Genomic DNA, 21,069 nt, shown 5'->3' on the forward strand with positions numbered 1-21,069 from the left:
TCGTCCAGCAGGCTGTTCCGTCTGAGGAGCGGAAGCACCGCGCAGCCCTACTAGCGCTCACATAAGTGGATACTTCCTCTTGTGGCGTCGTTAAGCAATTACATCCTCAAAAATACTACTCAAACCCCGTGCAAAATACATTCACATTATGCCCCTTTTTTACAGGCTATTACACAAGATATCTTAACTATTGTGACAACACATTCGTAGGTGTCACAAAAGCATGTACAGCAGTCTGCTTCTCTAAAATCTAAACTAGATCAAATTCTTTTTTGCAATATTTCTGAGGTGATGAAAACATGGCTGGACAAGCTTTGACATGTTGCTATCAAACAGGACACCAAGATGGTTTGCAACAGAATATGCTGTGACAGGTGACCAATAGATAGCATTTATTTAGTGACATATTGTGGCCCAATAACAAGGATTTCTGATTTGTTAGAACTGAGCTGAAGAACAATTATTGACATCCAATTTTTATATGAGCCATGCAGTCCTGTAGGGAAGCATGCTGAGGTCAATGGGCTAACAGGGAGGTACAACGGTGTCTCATCTGAATAGCAATGAAAAGAAATGCCAAGTCAACGGATCACATCGCTCAGGGGAAGCATATATATGGAAAACATAATTGATCCAAGAAGTGACCCCTGAGGCACACCGTAACTGATAAGGGAAAAGGGTGACATGAAGTTGTTAAGTTGAGACAGATAAACAGTTAAATGCAGTTCCAGATGTGGAGTATAGTACTGTCCCCTGCAGCAACATTTCTTTAGAAAACTTTCTCCAGTCAACACGTGCTTTTAGCCTACAGGAAAAGAGGTTATCAAACTTTATGTCCATTCATTGTTTTCATCAATCTTATTTTAAAACTTTGATTGATTAAAAACATTTTTTCTGAAAATTTTGCTTCTTTTCAACATTATTAACATAACAAACTATCCAGCAGGTAATACTCCAAAAAACAGGGATCAGGAACAGGCAGGAAACAGGCGGACACACGGAGAGCAAAAATACATACAACAAACCAGCAACAGCTAAACAGAAGCAACAAACATTTAAGCACTGGCTAACACAGAGGGTGGGAGCACAAACAGGTGATACTAATAATGACAGCAGACAGATACAGACAGGCAGGTTGATGAACAGACAGGAATACAGACAGATGCCAAACAGGCCCAAACTAACAGAACTACCAACAAGACCACAGACAAATAGCAAGAGAAATACGAATACAGATAAACAGACATACAGGGTACAAAAGACCAAGGACATATGACAAGAATCCAACTGGAACTCAAAACACAAGCAGGCAGGGGAATTCTGGGGGAACAGGCATAACACAGGTTACATAACAGATCAGAGGAAAATATGAACTAATAAAGACACAAGCAGACAGATCACCAAGAACTACAACCAACAGAAAAAAGCAGACTGAAGCTGAGATTAAAGAGAACACAGAGCAGACAAGATCAACATTACACAGAGGTACACAGAACAAAAGTAAACGCTAAAACTAAAGCAGAAAGATCGAAGTCATAATGACTAAACGGATCATAACCCCACAACCAGACACACAGACAGTAACCAATCAGCACAAGCACAGAGTAACAGGACACAAGAAATAACTGAAACTCAAAACACAGACTAACTATATAACAGATACTGGACAATGGCAATAGAACCCAAAACTCAACATACTATAAGACAGATACTAAGACTAAGACTACAAATAACATGACTGAAAACTAAATGACCAAAGCAGAACAGACACGCTTTGTGTGACACACTTTCATCCAAAGCGACTTACAATTGATATATAAGTCAGAGGTCGCGCGCCTCTGGAGCAACTAGTTTTTTAGTTTTTAGTTTATTTATTTATTTAACAGGGCAGTGCACGTTAATCAACACCCTAGTTCAACTTCAATGTAAATGTGCCAGAGTTAGCTAAACAGCTAATTTTCATCTGTAGTCCCTGAGAAGGTTATAATTAACTAATGTCCAACATCATCAACACAGTACAGTGCTTCAACAAAATACTGCAAGGAAATTCCATTACACAAAAGAGATAAAAGTATGTCTAAAAAAAACCAAAAAACAACAATTTAGTTCCAGGTATCATCACTCTAGTGCCTAATCTAATCTAAGTGGCTAGCCCGTGTAACACCTTGTAAACAAGGCAAGCATCTGCAAATTTAAAAAAATCTAAACTGAATAGATTGTATTTTTTTATTATGTGACAGTGATGAAACTGTTAACCTTTCTATCAAGAGTTTTTGTTGTCTGTTTGTACAGTGACTCAGTTGGTTTCAGAGTTGTAGTGTTTGTTCGAGACCAGCTTGTAAAGCATATGTTATATGGGAAAAGATCACAGCATGCATAAAGAGGTTGGCTGCCTCTGTTGTTAAATATGGTCTGATATGTCTTAAATTAGCCAAATTGAATTTAATCATGGTGGTGATTTTTTTACCTGCTTTTTAAATGTCATCTTTGAATCTATAATGATTCCACAGTATTTAAAGTAAGACACAACTGTGATCTTTTCACCATTAACAAAACATCGGGTTGTGGGGAGTCAGAACAAGGGTTTAACTATCTTTCACATGGTAGATAGCCCTAGATCTGGAACAGATCAGTCTGTTATGTGGGTTAGGAGACAGTAAAGCTTACTTTGATTGTACTGTGGATAATAAATTACAAGCATATCAAATGTGTAATTTCATAGTTTGATGAAAAATTATCTTGTTATACAATACCGGTCTGTTTCACTCTTTATACATTTACTTGAAACATTATGTAAACAAAACCTTCAGTTGTCTAGGCCTACAGCAGCATATCTAAGGGATGGTTCAGGACTCAGCTGAGCCAGCCCTAACTATAAGGTTTATCAAAGAGTAAAGTCTTAAGTGTAGATAGATAGAAAGAAACAGTAGTGAGCTGACAAGCCAGAAAACAATAGATCTGTAAGTTGAAGGTGCTATATTTAGTTTTTTTAAATGAAATTAATCACTTTTTTATTGCCTGTGTCCACTTGGCAGGTGGTGGCAGGTGTTAGCTCTGACGGCTGGTATGCCGTATGTGTAATTTATACTTCTGCGCTGAATCGACGGCGTAGGTGACAGAGTAGGCTATGGGGCTATGCAGAGGCTACGCCGTCGCCGGACGTGCAACTCCTCAAAAATGTAACTACGCGTCGAGTCGACGCAGACCGTAAGCTCTGTGATTGGTCGGCTGGGTAGCCTCGCAATGCCTCCGAGCCGACTGGAAGTGCCCTGTGCTTTGAAGTAACTTTTACTAGCGGCCAAAACGGTGGCTGTGACATGGTGGATCAATTAATTTGACCGTCGCAACCCGAGCGAAATGACTCGTTTCAGAATGTGATCCATTGAGACCATGTGTTGTATTTTTTCCCTGTGGGTTTCTGGGTTTTGCCATTGTTTCATGTGTCCTTCTGTTTGCCTCTGTTTCTCTCGTTTAGTTCATGTTTAGTGTCAGGTCTGTGCACTTCTGTATTATTTTGTCCATGTTTGTGCTGAGTTCTGTTTAATCTTAGTTCAGTCTGTTTTCCCTTTTAGTTGTAGTTTATTGGTATATTTGTGATCTGTATGCTTATGTTCTGGATCAGTTATTTATATTCTGTTTCTTCCTGGTTATTAGTTTCCCTATGGCTTTATTGGTGTCTCTCTGTTTTCCCTGCTGTCTCTCTGTGTCTGGTTAGCCTCATGTCTTTCACCTGTGTTGCTCCCGCCTTAGTCATTATCACTGGTATATACAGGTGCTGGTCATATAATTAGAATATCATCAAAAAGTTGATTTATTTCAGTAATTCCATTCAAAAAGTGAAACTTGGATATTATATTCATTCATTACACACAGACTGATATATTTCAAATGTTTATTTCATTTAATTCTGATGATTAAAACTGACAACTAATGAAAATCCCAAATTCAGTACCTCCGAAAATTTGAATATTACTTAAGACCAATACAAAAAAAGGGTTTTTAGAAATGTTGGCCAACTGGAGTCGATCAGTCTGTGGCACTGCTCAGGTGTTATGAGAGCCCAGGTTGCTCTGATAGTGGCCTTCAGCTCTTCTGCATTGTTGGGTCTGGCGTATCACATCTTCCTCTTCACAATACCCAATAGATTTTCTTTAGGGTTAAGGTCAGGCGAGTTTGCTGGCCAATTAAGAACAGGGATACCATGGTCCTTAAACCAGGTACTGGTAGCTTTGGCACTGTGTGCAGGTGCCAAGTCCTGTTGGAAAATGAAATCTGCATCTCCATAAAGTTGGTCAGCAGCAGGAAGCATGAAGTGCTCTAAAACTTCCTGGTAGACGGCTGCGTTGACCTTGGACCTCAGAAAACACAGTGGACCAACACCAGCAGATGACATGGCACCCCAAACCATCACTGACTGTGGAAACTTTACACTGGACTTCAGGCAACGTGGATTCTGTGCCTCTCCTCTCTGGGACCTTGATTTCCAAAGGAAATGCAAAATTTACTTTCATCAGAGAACATAACTTTGGACCACTCAGCAGCAGTCCAGTCCTTTTTGTCTTTAGCCCAGGCGTGGTGGTTCGTGAAGCACTGACTCCAGCTGCAGTCCACTCTTTGTGAATCTCCCCCACATTTTTGAATGGGTTTTGTTTCACAATCCTCTCCAGGGTGCAGTTATCCCTATTGCTTGTACACTTTTTTCTACCACATCTTTTTCTTCCCTTCGCCTCTGTATTAATGTGCTTGGACACAGAGCTCTGTGAACAGCCAGCCTCTTTAGCAATGACCTCTTGTGTCTTGCCCTCCTTGTGCAAGGTGTCAATGCTCGTCTTTTGGACAGCTGTCAAGTCAGCAGTCTTCCCCATGATTGTGTAGCCTACAGAACTAGACTGAGAGACCATTTAAAGGCCTTTGCAGGTGTTTTGAGTTAATTAGCTGATTAGAATGTGGCACCAGGTGTCTTCAATATTGAACCTTTTCACAATATTCAAATTTTCTGAGATACTGATTTGGGGGTTTTCATTAGTTGTCAGTTATAATCATCAAAATTAAAAGAATGAACACTTGAAATATATCAGTCTGTGTGGAATGAATGTATACATTATACAAGTTTCACTTTTTGAATGGAATTACTGAAATAAATCAACTTTTTGATGATATTCTAATTATATGACCAGCACCTGTACAGTATGTGTGGTGTTTCTGTTCAGCCCTTGTCCAGTCATGTGTAGCTTTGTGCTAGTCTCATCTCTGCCCTGTCTGTCTTGGATCTGTACCCGTTTGGATTACCTGTTTCATTTGGAGTGTTTATTCTTTGGATGTATCTCAGCCACTCTGCCAGTAAGTGTGCTCGCCTTTTGTTTGCCACAGTAAACCTTTTTGAACTGTACCTGCTCTGCTCTGCATCCTGCATTTGGGTCCACCAACCTTCTCCACACCACAAACCGTAACACTTTGTCATGTTCCCATTCTAAAGGGACATAGGACCCTGGGAACATAGGAATGACCCCCATCAGACGCATTAGATCACAAGCTCCATCTCAAATCGTCATATTGACCCCATCGGTGTGTATGGTTTGGCAAATGTAGCATTTGCATCAAAATATGCTTAAAGTACCAAAAGTAAAAGTATTAAGGATTTCAGAATGGGCCATTTCAGAGTCATATATTATATTATTGGATTAAAATTATTGATACATCACTTTAATGTTGCAGCTGATAAAGGAGGGGATAATTTTAATTACTTTATATACTGTAGGGTAGCTTAACTTATAATAATATATCATTTGTTTGTTGATGTATGTTTTTTTTTATGATCGACATGTGCAAGGTAACTAGTATCTAAAGCTGTCAAATAAATATAGTGTAAGTAATATAAAAATAGTAGTAATAAATAGCATTATACTGACACACTCAAGTACAATACTACATAAAAAAAATGAAATGATCCTATACGCTCTACATCGGACGTCAGTCAAACTGCAACTTTTAAATGTCACTACTAGTTTTAACTTCACAAAGATATAGCACATCTTTCCTAATATTTAATACTCATGTTCTTCATATTTACAATATTTTTGTAAGCCTTGTTGTATGTCATACCCTCTTTTTCCCCACGTTCCCTATCTGTCTACACTGACACTCAAAAAAGGTGGGGGGGGAAGCCAATCAAAATATTGAAATAAAAAAAATAATTTGTTTGTATTGTGGATTTGAGATACGCTGCTAGTCTTGTGAAAGTTGTTGAATAAAATATCATCCTGAAAGCTAGCAATCAGTTTTCTGTCTGTGGTGTATGTATACTCTGCTGGCCTCAGGCTGAACTCATGTCCCAAAAACACTGCAGGGAACAAACTGCCTATTGCCTGTTTTTACTCAGTCCAGTAAATCTCTGAGCAAACATAGCTACAGAGAAGTGATGTGCGACTCCACACTGACTTTACATCATTATCTTCATCATGTTTTATGATCCAATCTTTAATTAATATATATTGAGCTCCACATATCCCATTATTTGCACTATATTGATGAATCTGTCTCTATAAAGATACATACTGTATGTTAGAAAGAATTCAGTGTCACTTCTCCAGCCTCCTGTTTTACTCGAAACCAACTTGTTGGGTACAGAATAAATTGAGTGAAAATACGTTTTGGCTCTCTTTATATTTTCACTGAACCACTAACGCTTATACAGTAAGAACACACTGTTATTGTGTTCATGGGGGTGATGTGTATTGACTTTGACTCTAAGAGGGGAAACTGTAAAAAAAATTTCCTCGAAAGGCCAAAGGGGATGGATGGTATGTTGCCATTATTTTTCATCTGTAATGTCATATTTCATCTGTTATGAAAACAGCGAGATTGTGAGGAAGATAAATGAACAACAGTGCATCATGTTGTGACAGAAACATTCCCTTATCAGTGGTGGAAGAGGTATTCAGACACTTTAATTAGTAAGTACAATGATAAAAATGCAAATATACAAGTAAAAGTCCTGCATTTTAAATCCTACTTAAGTAGAAGCACAAAATTATCACCAACAATATGTAAATTTAAAGTATCAAAGGTAAAAGAAATTGTTCACTCTTGAGACAATTAATGGGGGAGGAAAGAGAAAACTCAAAGTTCTAATACACAAATGTGTATTTAATTTTATGCTTTGTTGTGAACTATTAGATAATTAACCTCTTGAACCGCAAAGTTTTTTTTATTTTTATGAAACCATGTGTGAAGTTTAGAGTAAACTTCCCTCTGGAACTGCTAACAAAGATGGCAATAAGCCACAACACAGATTGTATGTAAGTCAGAAATATTGGGAAATATTGATTTAATCTATGATTATGTGTTGTTTTTCACAAGCATTTCATATGTGTTTTATAAAATATTAATTTAAAAAGTAACTAGTAACTATTGCTGTCAAATAAATAACAAGTAGCCCACTTCAAAATGTAATGAAAGTTCCATCTGAAGCCCACATTAGGTGGAAAAACTAATCCACCCCTTTAAACTCAACCAATGAGATTCTTTTGCCTCAGAGAAATGTTGGCGTGACTGAAACCTCCACCGGTGCAGAGCAACCTCCTCGACAGTACAGACAATGCAACTACTGTTCGACTATGAGGCACATGTGTTTTTTTGTGGTAAACAAGATAGTCCAGCAGAGACAATACACACTTTTATTGTCATGTAGCTGCACTGACTGATGTATCCATCCATCCGTTTAATCTGTCTACCGTATATGCGTTCATCCTCCATCCATCCATTAACCAATCTGCCGCTGCGTCAGATCATCCTTCCACCTCCACTTCCACTTGATAATCCATCCACAATGGCTTTCATCCCCCCACTAACACTTCACATGCATCCATTCACAGTCTGCGGGTCAACACAGTCAGCAATTAGAATTAGAAACAACAGCAGTAATTTATTTATATTTAGCTGTCTGGTGGACATGGAAAGAAAACACACACATCACATTATTAAAATACATTTCTTCATGGAGGATATAGGCCAATCTAATTTAGTGGAAACCAGCCCCCCTGTACAGTAATAGGTCATTACAGGCCATTTTGAAAATAAAATGAAATCAAAAAGACACATGCTCACAGATTAGCCACCAGTGGGTCCTGTTCAACCTCCAGTGAACAAAGCAGCAGTGAGGGGTCAGTGGATGAGTTATGGGAGGAAACAGGGATGCCTGCTGCTGAAACAAGTCATCAGGAGCTATTTCAGGCCTGGAGTTGTTTAACAAAGAGCCCTTATTTTTGTTCAAATGGACCATTTATAAAAACAATGGTTGAGGTCTGGAGCCAGAGTTGGGAAAGCGAAGGGTAGAAAGTGCTCGTAAATGTCAAATAGGCCACCTGATGAATGGCCTGGGGTGCAAACAGCTAATACAACTCAGGCTGCTATTGTACTAGATCTGACAGAGGAAGTGTTGCTCTGTGTAAAGCCTGTTTGTTAAAGCTGAACTAGATTTTTACGTGAAATACATTTATTTTGTTTGCATCAATCAAACGTTGAGCTGCAGCAAAGGCCACGCTACACCAACAGCGGCAGATTTGATCATATTCAGACATGTATTGTTGGTTGTTTAAGTAGGCTACTTTCCATTTATTCTACTGTCCTCTACATTTCAGAAGAAAATCAATTTTTTCTCCACCTCATTTATCTGGCAACTATTTTAAAGATGTATCTATGATCAGCTTATGAAATAAGATTCATTAATAGTTACAACCAAAGTATACAAAGTACGTAAAAGTTCACCATCTTAGATTAATGTGTTGGCATGCTAACACTTACCACTAAATACAATGTGCGGTAGAGGCTAATGGGACTATCATTCATTTTGCAGGTATGTGGTCATAAACCAAATACGGCCACATTAAGATTTTCTGATGATGGCGCTAGATGAATCCTGAGAATTCATAATGATGGGATCATGAATGTCTAAACCAAATTTCATGGCAATCCACTAGTTGAGATATTTTACTCAAAACCACCAATGTCAACCTCAAAAGGGCAATACATCCAATAGTGGTTGACATATTTCAGCACCACAGTAACCAACATTGACATCCCAAAAATCACACAGCTATGGCTGTTACTACTACTGCTACTGCTGAACCCTTCATGTCTATACCCCACTGGCCATCACTGGCTGTTGTTCAGCAGGTAGGTTATCCACTAATAGCAGGTGGGGAGGTTGATCCCCGGATGTAGACGACAGTACATGTTGAAACGTCCTTGAGCAAGACATGCGCCTGATTGTGGTTCAGTGATTGGGTGATGTGGTCTTTTGGTAGGAAGTAAACTGAAAACAGAACTGGGCCTAAAATGGAGCCTTGTGCGACTCCACAATAAATGTGCTGAGGATGCGACTGAAGTTTTAATCCAAGCTGTAAAAAAGGCCAACCAGCAGAACAGCATTGTTATCTGGATGGTAGACTATCTAAAAACAGGGTCACTTTTTACATTCTGTGTTATGGAGGACTGCAAATATGTATTGTGTGATTTGGCAACAAAACATGTTTAGATGGTTGTGTGTGTGTTGTAACACAAAGTGAATGCTTTCATAAACAGCAGGGATTATGGTTCCTGTATGACCTCCTACTCCTGCCTTATGATAAATGAAGCTTCTTATCATTGTCTGGAGCCACAGGTACTTATTTTGGACCATTAGAGGTATTTTCCCCTTCTCTCAGCCAGAGCAGTTGCTCATCATCTCTGAAACTGACTTTACATCCCGCTCTAATCCCTGAAACTGGAGCTTCAATAGTACTTTCAGACCCACTAAACACAGAAAGGGTTTAGTTCTACATGTTTCGGTAGGTAGGTTTATTTTCTTTTATTGTCAAGAGTGAAATCAAAAGATTGGTATCAATCTCGCGTCTGAGCATCAAAAGGAAAAGATCAACATTTTGGGAAATTCATTAATTCTGAAATCAGAAGATCAATGCCACTCTTATGCCTGTACAGTAAATATGAAGCTACAGCCAGCAGCCGGTCAGCTTAGCATTAAGACTGGAAACGGATGTCTGTCCACCCCCCTGATTTTAACAACTCTCAGCTGTGTCCGTTTATTAAATTCTCTATTTTTGATCTTGGCTAACTCCTTGCTAAATTTAATTGTAAATTTCCTAATTTCATATTTTAAGCAATTCCCCATACCTCCCACAGTCAGTTAGAAATTGCAAATTACTACTACTGTCCAACAAGGTTTCCCCTATGACATAACAGTGAACTATTAGATTTACAATGATTAAAACCCATTTTGTAAACTTGATTTGAGAGATGTGGTTTGAGTATTTTGAACAGGCACATTTGCAGTAACTTCCTTTGATTCACCACTTTTGCCCATGTGCAGAAAGGATCAGACTGCTGGCATCTCGTTTTGCTATGTTTTGTCAGGACTGGAAGTGGCCCAGATGTAGTTAGCATAGCTCAGCATAGACTGGAAGCAGGGGTAAACAGCTAGACTGGCCCTGTCCAAAGTAAAAAAGAACACCCACCAACACCAAGTTCACTGATCAATACAGTGTACCTTGTTTGTATAGTATACAGATTTTCACGTGTGTTAATGTTCATTGTTCACACTCAATGTACTGGTAGCCGCCCCCCCCGTCCCAAATTTTACCCATTCTCATCTGGTCACCCTATGTAGGAACCAACCTCTTAATCTTTCCATATGAGATTACGAATGTAAACACATTCTTTTTTCTGAGCATGTTGAGTGAAGTTAAAAATGATATTTTTCTGCCCTATAAAAGTTTAAAAAGCTGCTTAAAGGGAGTGAAACTAAGAAAAATTGCTTCATAGAAATTTTTACTAAGCAGCCAAATGACTTCACAGATAATCTTAGAAAATGCAGTTATTTATTGGCCAGGGAGGTTTTTCCCCTTCGGACCGAATGCAAGCTGACAAAAACTGATTTATTTTTATTTGCTGCACAGTTGAGTAAAGTAAATTGCATTTTTGGCTTTGTAAGGCAAATCTAACATAAGAACGCTATTAGTAGGTCAGATAGTGGGGAAATCCTTGCTCTGTAATGAAAATGCTCCTCACAGCTCTCCATTAGCACAGGCTTGCATGGACGCCAGGTGGATATGGAGGCCTGGTCTGAAGCCGCTGTACTCTCTGTGCGGGCTCGGGTATGCCTCCCTGATTCTCCACACGCAGCAGCTGGGGATAGCAGGGTGGGTGTCCTTAGGTGGGACCCCAAACCTCCAGCTGATGTACTGTCTGTAGGCGCAGTGACGCAGGGCAGCAGTCTGGCCTTTATCAGCGGGTGGAGACAGAGGGTCCTGATACAGAAGGACGGCCTCTAGCAAGGAGCGACGTAACACAAGCTGCTCAAACAGAGGAGACGAGGTGATGCAGGCACCGCTGCTCTGCCGGCAGCACAGCTCCTCCTGAGGGAGAGAGGAGGGAATGCAGCAGTCGCACTTACACCAGGCTGGACGATGTGGGTCGTTGTTGTTCGGACCGGGTTTATGATGAAGGGGAGGCTGAGAGTCATGATCCAGGCCTTCACCCGGTTGTAGCAGAGAGAGAACGGCTCTCAGGTGTCCTGTGTCCACCTATCAGGACAAGAATATAACACTGAAGTCAATGGCAAGATTGAGCCAAAAAAAAAAAATAAATTGTGCATGTTTTAAAATGATTCAGCTAAATTACAAAACCTATTACTCACTCATTTTTAATATTGGCCAAAGTAATACAACAATAATCCAAACTGACACTCAAAAACTGCTCTTTGGCCATTCAAAGTAAAAAATTATGTTTTCTGTTTTTATGCGTTTTTGCTTTGCATTCAGACAAAAACAGCCCAGCAGCATAATTCACTTCAAATGTAGGGCTGGGGGATATGTCAAATATTTGATTTATTAGAATATTAATTATGTGTGATACAGCAGATGACCATATAGTTATATTTAAGATTTCACTATTTCGCTGGTCTTGTATGTAAAAACGATGAAAAGCAAATTAGCTAGCAGCTATGGGTCACTGATTTCTTCGCTGTGAGAAAACGTGATCAATCATCTGATCGCTGTAATTTCTCTACTGTGGTTTACAGCTCTAAAACTCCAAGGCATGTTTGGGAGACCTCTGGTTTTAGGATATTTTAACTGACTTTAGCCTGACTTTTAGCTGCTAACTAGCTAGCTTTTCACAGTCTGGATCAACTCTGCTGTGAAGAGTAGAAGATGCCGTTGTAACGTACACACAGATACTTTTTAAATTTATTTTCTGTGGCAGCAAACACATGGCCTTTCAGTAACTGCATCCTGAGCTTATCTACACACATAGCTGACTAAAGTAACTTAACTACCCCTCACACACCAGGAAAGACCTTCAAAGCCACCTTCTTTAAAAGGGGAAAGCTCAGCCAGTAAATATAATATGCACAATGTTGATAGGCTGCATCATTGTGCATATTATATACAGTATATTGCGAAATGTTTATTGGCCATAATCACCCAACTCTATTTTAATGTAATGTCTAGAAAAGCTTAATGCTGAATCTGCAAGTCTAAAATAATGCTAAAATATTTGGTTTCAAATAAATCTCATCAATCCCGTTGATGTTTCAACCTAGAAACATTCAATTTATTTGAAGTAAGAGAGATTTTAGGTCTTAATTTCATTGTGTTTTATAAGTAAAAAACTGACCGTTTCTGCATGTGAATTCTCTGATCTAGCCTCTCTGCAGCAGGTTTACCTTGCGTGGCTTAACAGACGTTGGTTTGAGGTCTTGTAAACTTTTCTTCTGTGATCTCTTCACCAGTCGAATGTTGTCCTCATCAACGTAGGACACACAGAGGATGCACTGCAACATAGTCACATCAGGATATTCAGAATGATCATAAACTAGCTGATTTCAGCATGAGAAAGTGTTTCAATTGTATTAAATGTTTTGTTTTAAACAGCTACAGAATATACAATATCACATCGTCAGTCTTATCAAACCATTCATCACCTTCTGTTTGTCTTGGACTGACTCCACTTTCCTCTCCGAGTAGTCTTGTCCGACCTCTGCCGAGTAACAGCTGGTTCCAATCAGCCAGTCGATAAACATGGTTGTCTGAAGGAAAAAGACATGCAGAGTATCACGTGAGGCCGTCAGTCAGGAGCTCACACCTCATCTACAACACTCATAACTGCTTCACATCACCTGCATTACCAATCAGCGATACAGATGTGTCAACATACCTGTGATTTAACACCAAACATGACTTTATTTTATTAAAATAAACTGATTAAATCAGGGCAGAATATTTGCACTTAAGAAATAAGCGTTTAATATTTGAGATTTCTGACTTCAGATTTAATGTAACAGCTCGTTGTGTGATGGTGGTAGTGGTGCAAAGGTCACTGTCAGCTGTTGTGGAGACACCGTTTTCATATCAAATTGAAATCCAAAAAAGCTGTCTGACTTTGGTGAGTTCAGCTTTCTCTGTACTGCTGCTCAGGAGACAATTGTATTGTGCAGCACCAATCAGAGCTGAAGCTCCTCTAACTGATCCAGCCTCCAAGAAAAACTCCAGCTTCACTGTCCAAAGAAAAGTTTGGGTTCCCCCCCCCACAGCAAGTCTCTCTCTCTCATGCTCATCCAGGCGTAATAAAATATTACAGCTTTAAAACAGGTATGTGTTTGTCTCGACTGACACATTGTTGTATTTAATTTGACCGTGTGTGTACATCGTTCTGACATGTCCCCTGTTGTTGTTGTTGTAAAATAAAAATGAAAGTGAAAAAAATGAATAGTTCAACATTTAGGGAAATACACCTATGTGGCTTTTTGCCAAGAGTTAGATGAGAAGGATGCCTCCCTCATATTTGGGGCTAGCCGTTTCTCCCTGGTTTCCAGTATTTGTACTGAGCTAAACACACAGATAATAGAGTGTATCGATCTTCCTGTGTAAATCTTTTTTCCAAAATGTCAAACAATCGCTTTAATATTTATTTAGGTTTTTAAATTGTAACTCAGTCTAATACTGTGGTTTCTCAGTGAAGTGTATGGAACTAGACTGGAGTCTATGCTAACAGTAACAACCAGTATTAAAGTGTCACAGACAGCAGTGAAACGTAAAGACTGAAACTGGTCAGTTACACCAGACACTTCCTCCTCCATGATTTCCTAATGTGGTTTCACTCTTATGATTCATCACTGTATGGCAACAGTGGAGGAGTATTCAGATCCTTGAAAAGAAGTGAAAGTACTGATACTGCACTGTAAACTCTTATGAGTAAAAGCTCTGCATTAAAAATGTTGCTTAAGTGAATGTTCCTCCTCTATAAATGTAGTTGTGAGTGCTAATAATTACTTTCATTATGGATGAATCTGCAGATTATTTTCTCCATTAAAATTGACTGATTGTTTGGTTTGTAAAAATTCAGAAAATTGTGAGAAATGCAGTCACAGCTGTCAATTGACTAATAGATTAGTCCTCTAATCTTGTCTGCTGTACTTGTATAAACTGTTGGTTAGTTTAATTATAGCAAAACATCATATTTTATAAACTCTTCATATGTTGTGTGAAAAAAATCTTTATTTATAAACTACCTAGCAACTAAAGCTGTCAGATAAATGTAGTGAAGTAAAAAGTACAATATTTCATTCTGACATGTGACAGTAAAACTAGAAACTAGCATGAAACATAATAAAGTACATCACATTTGTAGTTAAGTACAGTACTTGAGTAAATGTACTTTCCACCACTGCTTTAGAATATAATGTGCCATAGTCCACAGTGGATTTCATCTCACTTCTTTTCTGTTCTTTATTTAATCTTTACACTACAGTGAAATTCAGTCAGATTGTCCAGATGCAGCCACCATTGAAAGTCCCACTCTGGACTCTAACACTGATTGCCACTATGTTCGTTACTAAGGGAGGGTGAATGCATGAATGGACACTGTGTGGTCTCTCACCAGAGCGTAGTATGACAGCGTTGATCCGATGTAGATGATGAGCTGGATGAAGCTGAACCTTCCCGCCTGGAAAACAGAACTAACTGTCACTCTTTATTTCCCCACACTTTCCTTCAGAGTTATAGACACAATTATAGAAATCCCAAGGTGATGATTTAGTAGATATAATGCATCAGTAACAAGTTATTTTATTGATAAGATATGGCACCTTGGACAATTTCCTCTCAACCACAACAAAAAATAAAAATGGACAAAACTAAGCAATATCCATGACATAATTTCACAAAGGCCTACTGCAAATTCAAAAGTCCTAAACTTTAAGTTTAAAAATATTAAGTCCAAACCTAACAGAAATTGCATCTAGGCTAATAATTCTGCCTTGCACTGCCCACTAGTGGTGACAACATGGTTATCCCACCACCTGTGCAGCAGGGATGTAGTTTTGCACTACAGTGGGTGTGCCCACAATGACAAACACATGTCAGACAGAGGATCTGCACACTGTCCTGAAAATCAGCTCCCAAACTACTCTCAGACTGGACCAATCAGAGCAGAGCTGAATGAGTATGTCTGATACTCCCATATAGGGGACAAAGAATACCTCTAAAGATAGAGACAAATTTTATACAAGAACATATAATCCAATACATCAAAAATCAGACTAATTTAAAGGAAAAATCATCCACAGGAATCCACTACTATAGGACATAGAAAAACTCACAATTAGGCAGAACAACAAGTGGTTGTATATTTGACAATGCCTGACGAAGATCTCTATTAGATAAACCAACCCACCTGTCCGAACACCATGACATCAAACCTGATCCCGAATGCTTTGTACAGCGTTCGAACCTCCACTCCGTTTACTGTGTTGTACTTTGCATACCTGAGCAGAGAACAGCAGATGAGGAAAGAAGCACTGCAACTTCATGCTTTTTTTTTTTTTTTTTTTTTTTAACTGATACCGACCTTTTATTACGCATCAACTATCAGCCAGTCACTGTCCTCCTCAACCACAGTTACAGAACAGACTTCAAACCAGCCATTGTTTATTATACAGAGGTTCCTCTTGATGGTATAAATGTTTCCATGCCAACAAAAATACAACTGGGGAAACACTAAAGGCTTAATTTTTCTCATGTGAATTCACAGCCATAAAAACATTAGCACAGACTTTTGGCTTTTGGCAACTTCAGTCTAAAAATAACCAAAGCTCCTACAATGGCCTGACTGATAAGGAATGTGCACACAGTATCTGACAAGGTAAACTTGACCTTTGACCCTTGTTCACCTGAAGTTAAGACCGGGGTAGAGCGTCTTGTTGCTCTCTTTCTCATCCAGCCGTCTGAAGGAGTATTTGGGCAGGCAGCGATGCATGAGCCGGTCCAGGTTGCAGTCCCATTTGATCAGGATGCCGATGACTCCTCCCTGTGGTCAACAGAGGAAATGGATTCAAGACAAAAGTCAGTCAGCTAAGGGGAAACCCAGATAGCTTTTTTGTAGAAAAGAGTTGAAACAAGTTGATTTTCACTAGGAGGAGGAGGATGATTTTTACAGTGACTAGACATCATCTAATTAATTACCGGAAAATAAATTAGGAATTCTAGGGATCGAAATTTGTTTTTAACATCTACTGGCACACTAATAATGCTGACTTTCATCCATGCAGACTGAAGAACGTTTGCTGTGGTAACACTTCCTTTTTTTTGGTTGTCAGGGTTGTTTCATTTCAACTTTATTTGATCTATTGACCAGGATAACAAATGACTCACTAAGAGAAACCCCAAAAAGAGAAAGTATAGCAAAACTGGTCTGGCGTCGCAATGTTGCTGCATCCTGAGCTTTCAGCAGTGAAAGTCTATAAAATGTTATCATAGCTCAATGATGGCCAGAACGATGAAATAAGAGCCATGTTGTGAGAAACATTTGAACATGCAACTCCACCTCTACTGCAATTACAGAGAACTTTTCTCCAGCCTCTCGAATGATGTCTCCCAGTTTGAAAATGGGACACAGCGAGTCGTTTCCTCTATGACAGCTCCTCAGGTAGGCGTCGTTCATCTGTGGCAGAATGTTCCTTCTGTTAAGCAAAACAAAGTCAGAGTTTCTCCAACACTGGAGTGAAGTGACAAAGAGCAGCAAACCCTTTAGAGATGGCATTAGTCTGTTTTCAGCTGAGAGTTTTAGTGTCCTGTGATGCTCTAAAGGTTTTCCTGGCTTTTCTTATTTAAAAATAAAACAAGGCAGGAAATACTTAACTTGTTTTCATCATGATCACATGCAAACAAGATATGATAAAACAGTGAAAAAATTTGATTTGTGATAGAAGTGACAGCTACTTGTAATCTATGACAGTTGTTTGCAACACAGAAATTAACGAAGCAAAATGATTTGATGTTGGAGCCTCCTTCAACAGGCCAAAAATAAAGAGTCTTCAACATTGTCTGTTAAATAATACATTGTGAATTTTGACCTATGTGGAACTTGTTGCTGTACAGACACAGCTGTGGCCCACTGCATAAAAAACAAAACACCATCACTAGAGAATCAGTTTGTAGCCTCAGTAGCATCAATCAGCAAGCAGTCTCACCGGATATAATTGAACGCAGGGAACCTGATGTTGTTTTTGATGAGGACTGTGAAGTTCTCAGCTGCTGCTAGCATAGCAGGCCTGCATCATAGGGAATACAAACTATTATACATTGGAGTCAATACAGTACATTTTTCAACAGAAACAGACCGAACTTTACTGTACCTCCATTTGAACGAGATGCTGTGCTCCAAAACAATACTGGATACAAGTTCTAAGCAAGTTTGGAATATCTAGTGTGTTTACAGTAGAAAAGTGACAAAATAAAGTACACTTTAAATAGTCTATACGCATACTTTATACAAAAGGGTTTTTTATTTTTCGATGTGTTGTTAAGGGACAATACAACGCCCAACAGAAATGGAGGAGCAAAGAAAAATATAATTGTTGAAGGCAGTGAAAAATCTGCAGGAACACATCAAAAAAGAAAGAAAGCAACTGAAACTTTTCAGAAACAATTTGCTGTCTCGTTTTTAATTTTTTTTTTTTTACAGCAAACAGACACAGTTAGACACAGAGAAGAGTCTGATATTGCCCTCAGGAGCTGGTGGAGACTAAAAAGTGAGCTAAAAGAGAGTGAAAACTGGACTTGCATTTACCAGGCGACACAAACACGACTCCAAATGACTTATAATGTTGCTATGCAACAGCCTGATGTGCAAATAAGCAGCTGTTTGCTAACAAGTTCAACATATAAACTTAAACGATATGTGTTGTGTTCAAAACGTGTTACCGCTGCCCCCAAGTAGCCAATATGATCATAAAGTTAAATTCCTGAGGGAGATGTTTCATGACATGACAGCCCTGATCTGACAACCAAACAGTAGGGTTTACCTCGGAGGGCTCGTCTTGTTTTCAACTGGACACCACGCTGACACCTCACAGGTTTTCTGCAACACATCAAACTTCACACACGATCCTGTCTGAATCCCTGCAGAAGTTAAAACAAAACAAACAACTGAACAGTGCTGCATTTAAACTCTATTCAGACATAACTGAGTTTGAAAAGTTGTAGGTTTGATTTCTGCAGCAGCTGATGTGGTGTTAACTGTGTCCGTTTATCAACCAACACTTTAATTTAGCACAGAGCTTAGAGATTCTGTACCACTGGCTGAAGCTACAACTGCAACACATGAATGATAAATTCCACTGCTTCTTGTGGAGACAGGTGTTAACTGGTACCAACACACTTAAAGAAAGTCTTGCTGTGACAGCAGAGTGTTGAGATCGTCCTATTCAAAATAACTCCATTTAAAGTCCATCCAAAACTGAAACTCACAAAGTTCCGCTGTTTTTGTACCAGGATTAACAGTAACAGGGCCCCCGTTCTTTATACGTGGATAACAAAGTTATCCAGATTAGAACTGACGATTTGACATGAGTCTGGATTGTTTTGGTTCTTCTTTATCTGGAAATGTTGTCAGAACAAGTCTTTAAGCCCGAATCTGCTATCAGTAACTGCAGCTCAGCTAGCTGGACCATGACAAAGATGTTTCACGGTGAACTCAACTCAAAGATTCTGACTGTTAAAGGACCAATGGAGGCAGAACATTCGGCATTTAATTTGACATTGAAATGGGAATTTGTCATTTGAACACAAACACATTCACTGGAAATCTGAGTGAAAGCAGTGGAAATACTGGGGAGTACAATGTAGAAAAAAGCAACATCTGTAAGAACGCAGGAACACAGCAAACAAGACTTTTGTATTAGCCTGGTAACTGCATGTTATCCACATTTGAAGAACAGGGCCCAGGTTCATACAGTACCTTGCTTCTCTGGTTTCCTGTGTGCATGTTAATGTACAGAAGAAGTTACTGTACCGTGACTCAAATGATCCCAGCCTCCTTTCTCACAGTCCTTATCTGTCCGACACAATCTGCCTTTGAGGGGAACCTGGAATATAAACACTGCTGCAAAATAAGAAAGTTTTGCTAACTTTTCATCTAAATCTTTGTATTAATAATAATAATAATAATAATAATAATAATAATAATAAGCACCTCTGCGCATTTTCCCTGCCTCTGATTCTCTGTCACTATGATGTTGGTCACCACAAAGAAGGAGTTTTTGTCCTGAAAGGAGAAAAAAAACAAAAAACACCACATCTTTAAATTCTCCTCTTTGCCAAAGAGGACAGAAGACCAAGCTCCTACCTGTGAGGGCCCGCTGTAGTCCACGCCATCCCAGACCATGTCCCCGATGTTTGGCAGGTGGATCTGAGCTACACCCTTTACCTTGGTAGTGACAGAACTCACCACCAGGTCGAACTCCTGGTACTTCCTGTTCCACAGCATCATAATACTGCAAAATAAAAAATAAAAATTAGCAATTCAAGCAAATTCAATACATCTATCAAATTGAATTATGGGGTATTTAGGATGTTTTGTACAGTAGCTTGACCCTTTAGACTGTAAAAGTCATGTTTAGGGATGCAACTGATTGTTTTCACAACCAATTAATCTCCAGACCATTTCCTCCATTAACACATTAATCATTTGCTCTGTAACAAGCCTGGGTCCGTATTGGCTTCTGGTGTCTCAATTCTGACCGTGGGGTCACAGTATAAAACAAAACTAGAAAATAAAAAAATAAAATAACAAAACAAAGCTAACAAACTGTGTGCAGATTTAGCGATGAAAAGGTTAAACGAATTTTACATACTTTTGAAGGACTTTTTATGCTGCATATCCTCAAAAGGCAGTCCAGTTAATTTAAACACAAATAAACAGCCTTATCAATGACCACTTAAAATTGTCAGGGTTAACGTATCCATCCCTCTCCTTTGACAGACATGGCAGCCGATGTAGTTGTCTAAATCTGTTTCAGCTTTAACTGGACTTAACGGAACCTGTTCTGACTGAATAATTAAGAGGCAGCCGCTGCGGGGGCTGAAACATGTCACTTGTTTCACTCACCAGATAAACAGCAGAATGCATCCGTTCAGAGTCCACTTCAGGGAGCCGAGCCGGACGCTCTGAATCCGGACCAGCTTCTTGGTTTCATACTGACAGAGACCGAGAACCCCACAGCCCGGCATGTTGCTGCTGCTGCTTGGATGTGAATCGGATTTTTCGTGTGGAGGAATCTCTGACTCATTTCTTGACTCCTCTTCCTGTGTGGAGGGTCACATGTCCAGACTCCTGCAGCTGCTCTCACGTCCAATATAATCACTGCCGCTGCAACACACACACACACACACACACACACACAGTTTACTGTAACGTAAGAGGATCAACGGAAAAGCAACTGTTTTAATCTACTTAATATGTCTTTATTATTTATTCCCATTTGCCTCCACAAAGTAGTCCTCTGGGTCTCTACTCAAAAACAACGCCAGTAAAACAAACAACAATTTAATCACACAGGACCAATAAAACAAGTAAAGCCCAGACAAGTAAAACATAAACCCCTGAAAATAAATAAATAGAGAATAGAAAAGCACAAATAAAAGTGTCACAAATACACAAGAAAGTTTAAAACAATGAAGAAGGGTCAAAAACTAAGAAGCAATATCTACCTGAGAGTGATTTATTTTTTTGTTT

At 39.1% G+C, this 21,069-nt stretch overlaps 1 protein-coding gene across 3 annotated transcripts; it reads right to left on the minus strand.

Moving 5' to 3' along the window:
- Positions 1 to 10,855: 10,855 nt before the first annotated feature.
- LOC119891891 (P2X purinoceptor 4-like) lies at positions 10,856 to 20,659 on the minus strand. 3 transcript variants are annotated; one of them, XM_038703861.1, is made up of 13 exons: positions 20,443 to 20,659; positions 19,681 to 19,828; positions 19,528 to 19,599; positions 19,348 to 19,420; positions 18,359 to 18,455; positions 17,525 to 17,605; positions 16,879 to 17,014; positions 16,226 to 16,362; positions 15,730 to 15,820; positions 14,935 to 15,000; positions 12,980 to 13,084; positions 12,722 to 12,829; positions 10,856 to 11,579 (listed from the first exon to the last, which is right to left on the minus strand). In XM_038703861.1, the coding sequence occupies exons 1-13, from the start codon at positions 20,562 to 20,564 to the stop codon at positions 11,061 to 11,063; spliced, it is 1,755 nt and encodes a 584-aa protein (XP_038559789.1). In that variant the 5' UTR covers positions 20,565 to 20,659; the 3' UTR covers positions 10,856 to 11,060. The 3 variants fall into 3 exon arrangements, with proteins under 3 accessions (XP_038559789.1, XP_038559791.1, XP_038559790.1); XM_038703863.1 differs by having other exon boundaries at positions 19,348 to 19,434; positions 20,443 to 20,596; XM_038703862.1 differs by having other exon boundaries at positions 19,348 to 19,437; positions 20,443 to 20,596.
- Positions 20,660 to 21,069: the final 410 nt, after the last annotated feature.

Source organism: Micropterus salmoides, unplaced genomic scaffold, assembly GCF_014851395.1.
Source record: "Micropterus salmoides isolate LMB-PRFRI ecotype aquatic unplaced genomic scaffold, ASM1485139v1 Ms_hic_scaffold_7, whole genome shotgun sequence".
In the NCBI taxonomy this organism is placed as follows: Eukaryota; Metazoa; Chordata; class Actinopteri; order Centrarchiformes; family Centrarchidae; genus Micropterus; species Micropterus salmoides.